Consider the following 15,346-nt stretch of genomic DNA (forward strand, 5'->3'; position numbering starts at 1 on the left):
TTGCAGTTAACGGGAAACAACTGGACAGCTGAGACTCTGCAAAAATGAACTTTGCACATACATGACATTCTGTCTGCCTGCTCTGCTCTTTCAGCTTCCCAGATGGAAACAGGATTTCTCTTAAGACATTTACAGAAAGGATGCATGCTTTTATATAGATTATTTTAAGACAGTAAGGCATCAAAACTAAATAAGCATTCATCTATAGTACTGCAGGCTACTCTTGTTAAATATTATAGCCCTTGAATGTGGTAAAATAGCTCCTAAAGTGATTCATCAAAAAAAGAAAACCAAAGGTGATTCTAGCAGTTACATGCCTGTAATTTTCACATTCCTTGTATTATAAATTATTCTAATGAAGGTTAGAGTAATGAATTATGTAATACAGTATGACAGAATCACACAAAAACAGCCCCAACGTGAGGAACAGCAAACTTCCGATCCCGCTTAAATTCTGTGTTGTCAAGCATCTAGAAGTGACTTAATCAGTGACATTCACTGTATCATCTGAAAGCTGTCAGTCAAGGCACTGCTCTGACCACAGAGTTCAAGTCAGAACAACACAATGTACAATTACAGATCACTGAGAAATCCTAGATGAACACCATTTTTCAGGCACACGCTCCAGAGAGACCCATACTTTATGCCCATTAACTGGAAGGACATCAGGGATAAATTTAGCAAGTTAAGAGTTTTCAGATAGCAATTAAACAGCTGGTGGTATTGTAGGAATGACTATAGCATGTACCATGCTCTATAACCACAGAACCATATTAGACTATGCCAAAGGATCCATCTTGTCCCAAATTCTGTCTCAAAGGAATGCCTAAGGAAGAGTGGAAACGGAAGGAGCGTGTTGTAGGCCAGTATGCTTTCAACCTCCTACTGCTTCTACTTCAGAGAACTTCCCAAGTTGGATGTGACTTTGGTATGTAGAAATATTTTCTGGGTTTTTTTCTGTGTATTTACCTGCTCATTGAACCTACCTTAACTCGTAGCATCAGCAGCTTCCTTGGCAATGAATTGGAAGCTGCCCTTCCACAGGCCCACTGCGCAGCGCATCAAGAATCTGTTTGTTTGGATTGTTGCTCCCATTAGCTTCATCTAATGTACCCTGCTTCTTGTACTGGAGGAGACAAGTTGATTGGTATCCATCTTTGTCGTACTGTGCATAATTTTAGACCTACATCTTTTCTCCTCTCAGTCGTTTCTTTTCAAGACTGAAAAGTCACGGCCAACTCAATTATTATTTATAAGAAAGCTGTTCCATGTCTTTAGGATAAGCTTTATTGCCCTTCTCTGAGCTGTTTCTGCTTTTATGAATGTTTTTGAGATGAGGGGATCCTTGCACAGTATCTGAGATGAACAATGACTTTTTTTACATAGAGTGCCATACTGGTGTTTTCTATTCCTTTACTAATAATCTAAAGGTGGTGGTTGTGGGTTGTTTGTTGTTTTTTGGTGTTTGGTGTTTTGGTTTGGTTTTTTTTAATAGTAGCTAAATCAGTATGCATTTTCTAGTTACCTTGTCATATCCGCTCAGCTTCAAGTCCATTTTTGGGAAATGATAACTTCACTTACTCTAATCATCAATCTGCTTATTCTGTAGTGACCATAAAAACCATCACACTCTTTTTAATTTTGTTTTAATTGTAGTAGCCACTAGACAGTTCTGAATCTGAAGGATTTCCTATTTAATAAACAAAAGACAAGCAAAAGAAAATACCATCTTATTTCATACTTGCAGAACAGCTTTGAACTGTTTTGCTAAGAGTTCACTGGCATCATTGGTAGAGCAAACAGTGCAGTTTTCCTCATTTGCAGGCCTTGGTGAGAAGGCAAAACAACTCTCTTTCACAGTGGGGACTTTTTTTATTTGGGAATATGGACTGAATTATTCTCTCTAGGCTTACGCAATAAAGCTAATGAATCACTCATTATGGTCTACTCCTGCAGAGTCAGGTGAATTAAAACTCATGTAGATAGTATGACTAGGAACTTGTGAGTTACAGAGGTCACTTTCCAGGAAGGACTGAAAAAATGCTGCAAAAACTCTGTCAAAGACCACCCGGGATCACTACCAAATGAAGCTTAAAGCTAGCTCAGCAAACAAATTATTTTGGTGGAGCTTTGGACACATCCGTTTGAAGATATATTCATAGCTGAAATTCTGCAACATTTGACTGGGAGATAAATACATTTGGCTAGAAAATGTGTGCACGTGACATCCCTGCGCTATACACGGTAGGCAACAGAGTGTAGCAGCACAAGACAAAAGTCAAGATAGATGCTTCAGCAGAGCCAGCAGTGAGGTGGGTACTCACCCCACAAAACTCATCATTCTCTCTCCCTTTCCCCAATCTCAAAAGCCAATATCGAAGTTAGAGATGGATAAACAAGGAGGATCCTTTTGATATAATAGGTATTTTTAGAAACACACCTATTAAAGGACACTTCTTATGTCCTAGCAGAGAAATTCCTGCATAGGAAAAAGAACCTTAAATGATACGGTATTTCATATTGACACATTGCTTACAATTTAAGTCTTCATAAACAAGACTATGAAGTAACTGTGTAAATAGTACCACCAATGTGCCAAGATAGACAGGAAACCACAACTGCAGTTAAGTGACTCTTCTAATGAAATGGAAGGAATAAATACTTAAAACATGACCTAAATTTGGTGATTTTGATTTCAAGAGGCTTGAGATGGTGTTAACCTCAGAGCGGACAGACACTGCACTGGTAAAAAGGTGATACACATTCCTGATTCTAACTGTCCAACTGCATGCCAACTTGTTTGTGACACAGGAATTCAGGTTAATTGTATTATTCAATCTTGGATTACTGCTGTTGGATTGATCTTGGCAGCTGTGACAAGATCACATTTTGCAGCCTACCATCTGCTAGAATGCAACTACATACAACTCATCTTTGTGGCACACTTTGATACACTCTTCATGGGGCTGTATGCTTAGACCATGCAAATAAAAACTCAGATATAGACTGCAGCAAACTACTAAGTGGATTTCACATGAAATCACTTGATACTGGTATACAGGGAATTACCATAGTATTGAATTTAACATCGATTTTAAGAACCCTTGCACATCTGGAATGTAGTTATCTCAAGGACTCTGCTAATCTGGACTGTTAGTAGAGGGAGAGGTCATCCAGGGACTCATCTTGATTTTAAGTGGGGAGAGCAGGAATTTGCAGTGGGCATTCTCACCCTCTACCTGCAAGGCCTGGATGTGCTGCACTTCAAAACACTCAGCATCTTTTTTTCTTCAAGGTTTTGGCCAAGCTAGATCAGTTGAGAGATGGAAAGGATTTCTGTGATCTGTATCTGTGCTATGCATTTATTTATGAATGGGGACTAGAGTGGGGGAGGTGGTGAAAGGCCTTGCCACTATATAAAGTGATTGCAGTGTGAAATTAAGTCGTACAAGATCTCAAAGGGCATAGAGTAGCCATGCAGGTACATTTAGAGATTAAAAGAAAAAAAAAATGCTAAGAAACATTTCCCCCAATCAAGGTTTCCTCTTAGAAACTTGTAGTAACCCAGCTCACAACGTGAACCTTCTCTCCAGCACATCCTGTACACAAAGGAGGAGTTTCCCCCCATGACTTCATGCTAATTACCTACAAATAGTCATACAATAAAACCTCAATCCACTCATGCTCTTTGCAGTTGTGATTAGCATTTTCGTTTCAGAAGTTCTGAGTGACATTGCTTGCTTGGAATTCATTACTCAATCTTCCTGCATAATGTCTGGAAACTCACTGCTAATACGTCAGGTTACACAGCGCCTTTATGTAGTGCCCAGGGCACCCTGCAGCTGCCTGCAGCTTCCCAGAAGATTGTCCATACACCACTACAGCTGGTCCATGAATGTTTACGGATAGATCACAATAGCCTGGTGAGGCTGTGGGACATTCTGAATGTCTGGTTTTGGGCTACAAGAAAAATGCAGCTATTATTCCCAGTGGACACACAAAGCTTCAGGATGTCCAGATAGGTGTTTTCTGTGGGTAGGTGGGGAGATGCTTTGCATACTTACAAGACAGTATTAAGATACAACAAAAGTTACAGGAGCCTTTCTATCTTATAAAACAGAAATTTCAATTATAACAGAGGGATCAGTTCAGTTTATTTACCTGTGAAGTACCACCTCTGGTCTGAGGAAAAAGTAATAAGGTAATAGTATAAGAAATACTTATAGAATTGGTTAGTCATGCTACTTCATCTTGTATGAATAAGACGAGTCTGAAGCTTGGGATGATCTTACTGAAAATGGAACTGCGCAGGAATTACTCATCAGAGGAGACTCTTAGCAGCTCCTTCCCAGGGAGTGGAAGTCAGCACCCCATTGCCCCCCGCTCCATCCCAAGAGGCTGTTACACCACCTACTTGCATGGAAACCCACATCTCTTTTCCCACCACTACCAGCTCCTGCCATGCCTCGTCTTTTCTCTTGCTGTGTGACTGCATTGACCAGGTCTCATTTCTGTGATATAACTGATGTATAACTGATAAAACCAAAACCAGAGGAGTACAGACACTTCCTATAATCACTGTCAAGAACATTAGAAAATGCAGCCAGGTGAAAGGAAGGAGAACAGCAGCACACATTTAGCATTTTAAGACTGACAGGACGGAAATAGGACATTCTAGGTTCAGGTGCATTTTAGAAGTTACTTTTACTTGCAACTCAAGTGGGAAATGGTTTGCAGTGTTCACAGATGCACAGGGCTGTGTGGGACCCATGGTCCCATGCAGCACATCACCATCAGCACCCCAGATTCCCAAATATGTTTTTCATTCTTCATCCCTGCTATAGTACTTGGTTTTTTGGAATTATTTTTTCCATGGGTCTTTGGTTCAATTTAGTCCCTTTTCTGATCTTTTCCCCTCCCCAGTACTTAACAGCTTTCTACACAATTATTTGCCTTACATTGTCATGTCTTCATGACCTTTCTTCTCTACACTGTTTCTCAAGAGCTCTGCTTTAGTCAGCTGTCTGGTAAAGCCTTGGGTTTTCCTTGAATTTGTCTTGTGTCTAACTCTGAACAATGACTCTTTGAGGTAACATCTGCCTCTGTACCTTGTACAAAATGGATTATCCTGTCTGTGTTAAACTAATCCCAACAATAATAGTTCTGAGACATGTTTTTTAGTTGCACTTCACAAGTGGAGTTGAAAGCTAAAATTACGTCAGCAGCAGTTTGAACAAGAATCACCCAGAAATTAAAGGTCCACAGATGTAACAAGACTAAAAAAATTCCACCAGTTTTTCTAATGAACAATTCTGCTGGAACCAACCTCACAATACAGAATCTCTCAGATTCCCTTCTGCTTTTTTGCCATTTCCCTACTGAAAGTATTGCTTACCATCAGCATACATCAGCATTACTGCATTAGCTAGTATGGAACGTTACGATATACTTACATGACATCGTGGCACATGACAAGCATCTGAATACACAATATCCCACCAACTGAGCTAAGAAGTTGTCAGTGTAAATTAACGTGTGTCACATTTACAATCGAAGAACATAATTTTTGGATTTTACTTTAAGTATTTTTGAAATACTTAAAAGCTTAGGGTAAGAATTTCTATTAGCATTCAGAGGAGTTCAGAGTCTAGGTTTCCTTAACTTTTGATTCTGTCTCAGTGTCACTCCTGCACATTTTACCACCAGTTTGATAGTGGAATATAGAGGTAATGCTCCTTCCCAGAGGGAGCATCATTCGTAATTTAGAAAGGAAAACTGCTAGCCAAATAGCATTTCTTGTAAAGCAGCATACTCTGCCTAAGTTTATGAACTGGTATTTTCACTGGTCACTAACTAGGACAGCTAATCTGACAGGTACATGGGTATGTCCAAAATTCACTGACTTCTGCATGTCTTAAAAATGTACAAAATGTACATTCTGAGAAATACAGAAGCAAAGAACAAGGAAAAATGAGCACTGATTATAAATTTAAAATGGAAGAATAGTTGGTGAAAACGTGAATCAATTTAAATATGCATTAAAACGCCAGTAAGACTTCAACTCCAGCATTTCATTAAGTGAGTGTGGAGTATTTCAATATTTTTTGCAAACCAAATGAAGAAAACAAAAAAAAGAAGAATACATCCCTAAAAGCAGTCTATTTAAAAAAAAAATATTTAACTTTTTCTGGTGTTTGACTAGTTAAAAAGTATTACAGTTTACAACTGTCTCCATGCTCATAATATTCTGTGTGCTGATCTGTGAACAAGGCGACAAATGAAGCTAAATGTTCTAGAGAGTTCAACAAAGTCCAAAAAGCCAGTATCATGAAACAACTGTGGACAAACAGCAAAGTCTAGATTTTAAGATTCAATTAAAAATGTAATTGGTCAAAACTCTGACCTAGGGGAAAAACAGAACTGGTAATTCCAAACTTCTTAGAATGTCTAATAAAGCCAAAAAAGTGTAGAGAAACCAGTGTATATAAAAGTGGTAGATACTAGTGTTTGTAGGGAAGCTAACTACTGTGTGTAACTGGATCTATCAAAAAATACCTGAGTTCAGTAATTGGAAAGATACAGGACAAACCAAGCAGATGTACTCAATAAAAAGGGGAAAGAACTTAATCTCATCTAGTCCACACACTTAGAAAAGAGAAGGTTTTTAACAGAAGGACTTAAATAGCAGAAAACCAGTTATTATGATTCAGGCGAGGAGTTTCTGCAAATGCAGATGAACTATGTAGCAAACAAACCAGTTAAATCCATCTGTACCATGCTGTTTGCTAACACCTGTAGGAGTCATAACGTTTTTGCTGTCTGCTTGCTTTACAACTGAAATTGCATAATTGATTAGGGTCCTTGCCGACTATTTTTACATTCCCCTGGAAAATTCTCTAGACTGCTAGATACAAGATACCTCAGCAGATTTCACAGGTCTGTCTGATACAAGAAAAATCCTGTGTTCCTTTGAGAGAGAACAAATGTGAATAGTGCACTGACACAAGGACAGACATTAGGAGTAATATCCTACATAGAGTCAGCAGGATTTCAGTGACACAGAAACTGGAAAACTGTAATAAGGTTACATGCTCGTTATAATTCAAACTGTAAAAAAGAAAGGTTCACAACTGGAAGTTCACAATACAGGAAGATTTGTACAGACTTGGAATTTACACAGGTAAGAGGGAAGTAGGCTCTGGTTAAATATGCGTACAAATAAAAGAGTACACAAATGAGAACATTGTATATAGCATATTAGGTGAGAATTGTACAACCATTTTATATGCTATCTAGCTTACTTCTTTAAAGGAAAGCAAGCAGCTCTGTCTACACAGAGAAGTCCCATCCCCACTGTCCAAGCAGAAAACAAATGGGGGGTCCTTCTTCCATGTTTCTAATTGTTTCCAGTCTCTTGCTCCCGTAAAAGGCATGATAAAGTGCATGGCAACAGAATACGAAGTGCACCACCGAACAGTGTGATTCCAAAATCCATACCGATCAGGAAGAGTAGAGAAAAATTGTAGGGAAATAAGTGTTGTGAAGTTGCTCAACAATTGCTAAGTGCATTGATAAGCAGCGAAGTTGCAGACAGGTACTCCTGTAGGCGCTGCCTGGAAGCACACGCAGAGTGCACAATACACAGAACACGCTCCCAGCAGGTGAGATGGGAGACACCAACATCAGCGGGATACACACATCATACATATCCTGGGTCCTCAGGTGACATCTGGGAGAAACGCCACTTTCAGAATTGTTGTAGCCTCCTCAGACTTCAAAGTAAGCTTGAAAAAAGTACAGCGCTTAAGGACATCACTTGAGCTCTTCATACTTTTCTCCATTTGTACAGTGCCAAAGTGGGTTTGCACAGTGTCTCGCTGATGCTTCTTGGGAGCTTCCAAGGAAACAGAACACCAAGAACAAAATAGTCATTAATTATTGGCTGGAAGGGATATTTTTTCTGTTTCACTACTGAATGCACTGTAACTCAGTTTTATTTCGTTATCCCAAAAGCCCATTTTAGTGGTTAGTGCCAGCAAGGAAGGCAGAAGTTGAGTCAGAAACAAATGATTTTCCCCCAATTTTGAGAAAACAAATCTCTAGTCTACATTTAATTGTATACATAATATATATGCATCTGTATATATACTTGTATCTCAACCAACAATAAGGACTTGTGTCCTTGTGGAGCTGTGGAGTAATTGCTGTATCTTAATTACATACCTGTATAGATACTCACATTGTGAAATGGTTAGGTTGTTCCTATGTATTTGCATTTCAAAGGTGGGTTTAGACTAAACACTTCCACAAATGCCATATAGAGATACTCAGTACTTTTCTGTTAAAACAAATACTCAGACACAAAGTGATGGGCAGCTGTGGTCAGGGCTAAGGTTGAGCGTAGAACTCTGCTGGGACAGGACCTCTGCACGCTGTGGCTGTTGTTGATACAACTCCATGTGTATTCCTTGCGTCACAATTCCATCTGTTTACAGTTAAACAGGCAGATCAATTAAGCAGACTTTGTAACTCAAAGGCTGCATTTTGAAACAAAGTCCTTCAGCTTTAAAGATGGATCCATTAAAAAACCCATGTCATTTTAGTCATCTTCCAAAGTCACTAATTTCACTCCCTCCACATGTGCCGACACCTCCTTTCCTGTTACTCATATCATGCAAAGATTTCATTTCAAAGCAATTACTTGCTTACATGATACACAGTGCTTCGTGTACTGAGCAGCAAGTCACCGATACCTCGCTTGGCAGGGCCTTTTCTCTGTGTGATCCCACGCCTACCAGTAAACTTGCATTCACAGTCTTTTTATCCTGCCTGTCTTCCAGGGCAGACCACGCTCTTCCCTTCCTGCAGCAAGTCCTGCTCCCTCACAAGGTACATCCTGTGCAACTGACTTTCACAGTAACACAAACCAGGAGGGCAAAGGGGAAGTAGGTAGTTTCAAAAGGAAACTCAGAATTTACAAAGCAGCTGCCAATTAGCCAGACCTTAATTTTGCAAATTTATTTAGGAAAAAAAAAATTAACATGAGCAAATGAGAATACTTCAGTGTTACAACAGAGTATATAAATGTCTAGCAATAGTCAAATAATTTGATCTTTAAATACAAAATAACCACATGAACACCTAATATACAGGTTTCATCTGAATACATATTTATTAGATAAATATTAGGTTTCCACATCATCTAACTACATACAGTTTTGCAAGACTAAAAATCACAATTATTTTTTCTGACCAGTTTAAAGTATGAAATGATTGCATTGTACTGTACATACAATGTACAAACAAAGACAATGGCCATTTTTGCATGTTACTTCAGATTGTACTTTTTTTTTTAAATTCTCCTCTGATCGTGATATCAAAAATTGTACAAAGTATGAATTTGGTTACAATTTTTTTTAATCCCCTTATTTTTCTTCATTATTTCTGTAGCACCCTAAAAATACACAGGTGATAGACTAGTACACGTAAGCTAAATATTACATGTAGATAAAACAAAACGAAGGATCAGAGTATATTACAGAAGTGAAAGTGAAACAAATGCCGAGACTCCACGAACGCTAACAAACAGGATTCATTTTCCACATAAGATGGAGCTTCAAGCTTTTTTTTTTTTTTTCCTGCGAAATAAAAACAATGCACATTCCAAGGAAAATGAATGCATTTCTGTTAACATGTCTCTATTTGTCATTTACATATGTACAGCTGTCCCTTGAGTCTCCGCTGCAGACACTGGCGTGTATCTGTCAGTCCTATAATAATGTCTTGGCAGCAGAACTGTAGATCTCTGTGGGTTCTTTCCCAGATGAACTTCCATAGGGAAACAATTAAAAAGTAAACAAAAAAAAAAGAAGAATAAAAATACTACTGGAATTTCATATAATAATTAAGCTTTAAAAGAAATGACTGTGATTACCCTATTTGCTAGGTTTTCTTCTCTAAACTTTAATATGGCAGTGAACAGATAAAAAAATAACTAAATTTTCATTTAGAAGCTTTTTCATACGAACTCCACTATACAGTACCTGATTTTAGATGACAGATAAGTTTTAAAACTGTTTCAAATGTCCAACATTTGGGTGATGGGTAAAAATCGTATTTTCTCTCTTAAGTTCTACTTAGAAACCAAGTGTTTCTGTAAGATTAAAAATGTCAACCATCCACTTTAATTCTCTATTACTGTACATAGCAGATGCAAACACTGCTCCAAACATATTGCTAGTATCTATGTGTTTTTTTTTCCCTTTATTCTTTCCAACAGGTACTTTTAAATGATACATTTTAAATACTACCAGTTAGCAAAAGGTCAATCCTTAACATACCTGGTTTAAAATACTAATGTGTTTAAGAGAAAAATCATTTCAGGTGACTAACTTAGCTGCTCAGGAATCAGTGGAGGGTAGAACATTAAATAGAATCAATTAAAAAAAACCTCTGAGCAACCAGTTCCAACTAATAGTGGAAAATCTTCTTTATTCCCAAATCTATGGCTTAAGAAATTTCCCCCCCCAACAAAAACCCCAAACTCTTAAGGGCATAAAGTCTGTTTATTATTAGCCACCCCTGCAAATGACTTCAATACCTATATAAACAACGCAGCAAAAATACAGGGGGAAACTACTACAGTAAAATGGCTACAAACCACATCTGTAACTGAAGAACGGTCTTTCTTAGGAATTGTGTGATAGCAGCACCACACCACAACCATATTACCATGTATTACACCAAGGTATCTTTAACATTCTGCAGAGATCCTCTACAGGTTGTCAAGCCTACATAACAAAAAAGATACTTCTAAGCAGAATAAAATATACTATACTGTTTCCCTCCCCCACCCACCAACATCCCTAAGTGTTACCGTGTCCCAGCTGCAGAGACCAGAGCACCAATATAGTGATATAAATATGGTACCTTACATACTTGCTGCTTGCCTTAGTGCATCTTTACCTGTTCAGATAGCTGGTCCTAGGTGTTCTGCTCACTTGGGCAAACAGATGAAATCTCTGCCATTACCAGCCCACAATCACACACAGTCAATGAACATCAGTCGGTTAGTTGGGTTTTTTTTTGCCCTAGGCAATCACTTATTATTATGTTTCCATGACAGAGCTGGGCCCTGATTGTCCAGGTACTGCCTGATGTATCAATTCATTCATCACATAAATGGATATGAAATTTGGGCTAATTTATCAAAAGAAAATGGGGGGGGACTGGGGGGGGGATGACGACGGACAATCGACAACGGACCAATTCCCTTATTCTGTTAAAGAACCCTCAATTTTCTTTTTTAAAAAAGGACCCATATTTTTCCTCACACAAGGTATTTAAAAACACCAGCAAAAGTATAACCAGATCATGAAAATGTGGAATATTATCAAAGACGATACTAAAATATTCACAAAGATATTTACAATAGCGATTCTTAAAATAATTGATTTTGCATAATGAACAGTGCCTTTCTTAAAAAAACTGAAACAGGAAAAATATAAGTGTGGGACCATCTCTACATAATGTTTGACAGATTCAATACTCCTACTGGAAAACAAAAGAACTAAACCACCATTTCCTTTAATATCTACAGCAAGGTGCTGCTGACTAGCATATATATATCATGACGCATGTACAGCAGTAGTGGGAAACGTTAACAAAAAGAGCAAAATAAAACAAAATCTGCAAAGAATTTACAAACATGACTTTGGTGAGGAAAGCAAATCCAGAGTCGTAAGCACAGAGCATGCCATTTACAGCACTGCAAACTAAACACAGAGGGCTAGGAAACTACCTACTCGAACTGGCAGGAACAAACAAAATTTTGCCTGGCACTTCAGTTTAAAATGTATTGTGGTGAGCAAACAAAGGGTGTTTGATTGGATTTGGGATGAGGAAAAGGAGTAGGGGCAAATTTGCTTTAGTAACAAAAAAACCCAAAACCAGTAATTACAGTGGGCAAAAGCTGAAATGTTGCACCACAAGGGCAAAGTTGGCACACATGCACTTCTTACACAGCTACTGTACATCATTTATAAGAGAGAGAAAGAGAGAGAGAGACGAAGAGCACAGAAATGGGCACAGAAGCAATAGGAAGCTCATGCAGGAGCAGCAACCACACGAGAAGCACAGATCACAGGGGCAAGACATTGTGGCAGCAGGGTCTCTTGAGGGCAGTAGCAATCTACCAACAGTTACTTATTCTCCCCATGCTCAGTCCTTCAGGAGAAAGAGCTCATCCCAGCAGCCAAAGTTTTAAAAAAGAAACTGAAGGAGGAGAAAAGAAAAAGGCTGAACTATCTGTACCAGTCACAAAAACAGAACACAAAGCAAAACAAAAATGAAGCTGTAAGATGTCTGTTCAACGTCAATGCCCCTTCTCAAGCTGATTATTAAAAATAATTATGCAGATAGTGAAGTTACTCTCCCTCCGTCCTGCAATGATTTCCTGGCTGCCTTCAACCCAGGTTATCTTTCTATGTATTGTGCAGTACAGATATTGACACAAACACTCGGGGCACCGAAGGCTGTAGGTAATAATCAGGAACAGTTTGGTTTGCATCCCCCCTCCCTCTCTTTTCCATTCCATAGGATATACAAGGCAAAAAGATCTATTACAGCAATCTTAACAGCTGGATGTTAATGCAGCCACAAACAGTACTGATTTGAAACCAAAACCACACCAAAAAAAAAAAAAAATCCCTAAACATTGCAAACATTATTTTTTAAATTTTTCCCGGGTGTTTCCAATCTCTGTGTTGGCCAGAGGAATCCTCCGCAAAGAGGTGGTTAAGATTCCTGCACCTGCAGAAATACCAACACCCACAGCTGCAGCCTGGAGATTCTCAGGACTCTGTTACTGATGTCGCATTAGCTAAACTGCTGGCTCCCTCTGACAGGACTGTATGTCTTCCCTATCTTTGCCACTTGACTGTAGAATTTGTGCTTTTTTGAGCTTTGTACATGTTTTTGTTTTTTGTGTGTGGCCAGGACAATCACTCCAACACAAACCTGTGGCTGGAGAAGGGCAGAGGGGAGGTGGGGTGGAGGGAGATACAGTTTAAAAAAAAATGGAAGAACACACATTGGAAGGACACTCTGAGACGGGTCAATTAAAGACGGTTCCTTTTTGTTGCCTTTTCTTCCCTTGCCAAGATTCATTTTTGCCAAGATACTTCACACTATGTTTATCACAGAACTCTCTCTCTAGAGGATGAACAACAAATGAGGTTTCCAATAGCTGCACAACTGTCTATGCTTCTTTGTCACGTGTAGCATGGCAGACTTGGAGATTACTGCATTTATTTATTTTTTCTCCCGTCACTTTCGCAGTCTTTGAAGCTGACAAAAGCAGTTCTGAGATGAAGAAAGCAGGGAGTGCACCATTGGATCAAGTTGTGTTTTTTCTTCTCTTGTGGAAAAGGAGTGTTAAGATTCCTCGCTGTGCAGCCACACAAGTGTGAACAAGTGAAAGGGATGGGAGAATACATATGGTTTCAGTTGTTCTCAAAGAGAGACAGAAGGTCATCATTGCTATTGCTTGGCAAATCGGGAGGATCCAGGTATGAAAGCAGCTCATCTGGATTTGTGAGTTCTGGAAGCAGCTATAAAATATAAAGATAAAAGGAAAATTACAGGTAACAGAAACATAACTGAGAAAAAAGGGATTAAATGCCACACATTCCTGGAAACTGTTTTTCGTATGAATATAAACAAATAAATTGGAAGGCAGTGACACAAACCTAACATCCTAAGATGATGCACAATCCACTTGTTTGTGAGTCTGCATTACTCAGTTTTCACCTGTGAGTTACATTACCATTTCAATTTACATTACCATTTCTCAGTCAACCTCCCCATCACAAAAGTTCATCAATAAAAAAAGTATATTTCCCGGCTAGCAATGCTGACAAAAACTCAGTAAGCGCTTGTTACGTTATGTTAGTTTCAGATAAAGCACTGAATAAAAATCTGAAACATGCAGTTTGAGCAATACCTATTTGAGCTTTAAGGTCGATCAACACAGACCGGTCTATCTGACTCACACAGGTCGGTGTGGTGATCACCCAAAGCCTGCATCCCTACAGAAAGAGGCAGCCCTGCCCTTTCCACACTCCCCAGCCACCCCCCCAACACCTCTGTGCACTGATGTAAGCTCTCGGGCAGTGAGCTGGAGCAGGGAACTTGTCCAGGGTTAAAACCAGCCCAGGAAGAAAAAAAAAACCCAAACAAACTAGAAAAAAAACAACTGAGGAGGAGTATAGGGAGAGGAGTGACAAGGCAGGTGGGCAAGTCCTTGTCCTTTCTGTGGCAGTAAGTTTACAGTGGTTGGAAGTACTTACTTGACTACAGCATCACATGCAATTCCGGACATTTTGAAGGGCCAAGGGCACAACACCCCATCCAACAGAAGGTGCACAAATCTCCACAATGTTTTAAAGTATCAAAAGCAACAGTTGTGTGTGGTTTATTTATATTTTTATTACTACTGTGTTCCAAACAGAAAAATTTGTTTTCCCAAACATCAGATTCTTTTTCATCTGACAGTTAACAAGCAAACTGTAACTCCTGGGTTGTGTACCAGGCAATGTTTTCTGCTTTATTCTGCATCTTGCCATATTCTAGTCAAAAGTAGAAGTGTCATGTATTAAAAATGGCAGGGAAGAGTTTGTAACAAACTCCCTTTATATTCAGTGTTGTGTTAAAGCAAAGACAGAAAAACATATGATTGCTTTAACAAACTTAATAGTAAGTATGAGAAATTAATTTTAAGTTGTTCTGTTTTCAAATAATATAAAAATAAAGCCTGACTGCATCACATCTAGCATGCAAATACTTATATGCTTGTTACTCCTGTGCAAATGCAGCTTCACTTTCTAATGTTATATGGATGAACATATTTTTCAATAAGTTAAACATGAAATGCAGAAGAAGTTTATTGTTTTCTAACCATTTTGAAAAAAACGCAATGTCAAGTTTACATAAACAGAATCTCCCAGAATTAATGCTTTTCTTAAAATACTGCCTCCTTTTATTCATGGTAAAAATGCTATTGTCATAGCACTAGACTAAAGATATAAGGCTTTTAAATGTATTTCACCTGCTCCTGCAATTTTTCATGAACACCTAGTACAGAAGCCCAAAACAAAACTGCGGCCCCATCAAACGTGTAAAAAGTCAGAAATGGTTTAATTTTCCTACAATTTTACAATCTAATTCTTAAAAATCTAACATAACTTCTCTAGACTCATTCTTGTATATAGGGGATTTAAAAAAAATGTTTTTTTAGAAAGGTGGAAGTTTTAAATTATATGCTCAGTATCTCTGAAGAGGAAGTCTT

At 38.5% G+C, this 15,346-nt stretch overlaps 1 protein-coding gene across 15 annotated transcripts in view; it reads right to left on the bottom strand.

Annotated features, from left to right (window-relative positions):
- Positions 1-9,147: 9,147 nt before the first annotated feature.
- ZMIZ1 (zinc finger MIZ-type containing 1) overlaps positions 9,148-15,346 on the bottom strand; it is a 363,155-nt gene continuing 356,956 nt past the window's right edge. For all 15 annotated transcript variants that reach the window (XM_074907137.1, XM_074907136.1, XM_074907146.1 and 12 more), the window contains one exon: positions 9,148-13,610. In XM_074907137.1, the coding sequence (XP_074763238.1) occupies positions 13,503-13,610 (108 nt within the window). In that variant the 3' untranslated portion in view covers positions 9,148-13,502. The remainder of the gene's footprint in view (positions 13,611-15,346) is intronic.

Source organism: Athene noctua, chromosome 5, assembly GCF_965140245.1.
Source record: "Athene noctua chromosome 5, bAthNoc1.hap1.1, whole genome shotgun sequence".
NCBI classification, from domain to species: Eukaryota; Metazoa; Chordata; class Aves; order Strigiformes; family Strigidae; genus Athene; species Athene noctua.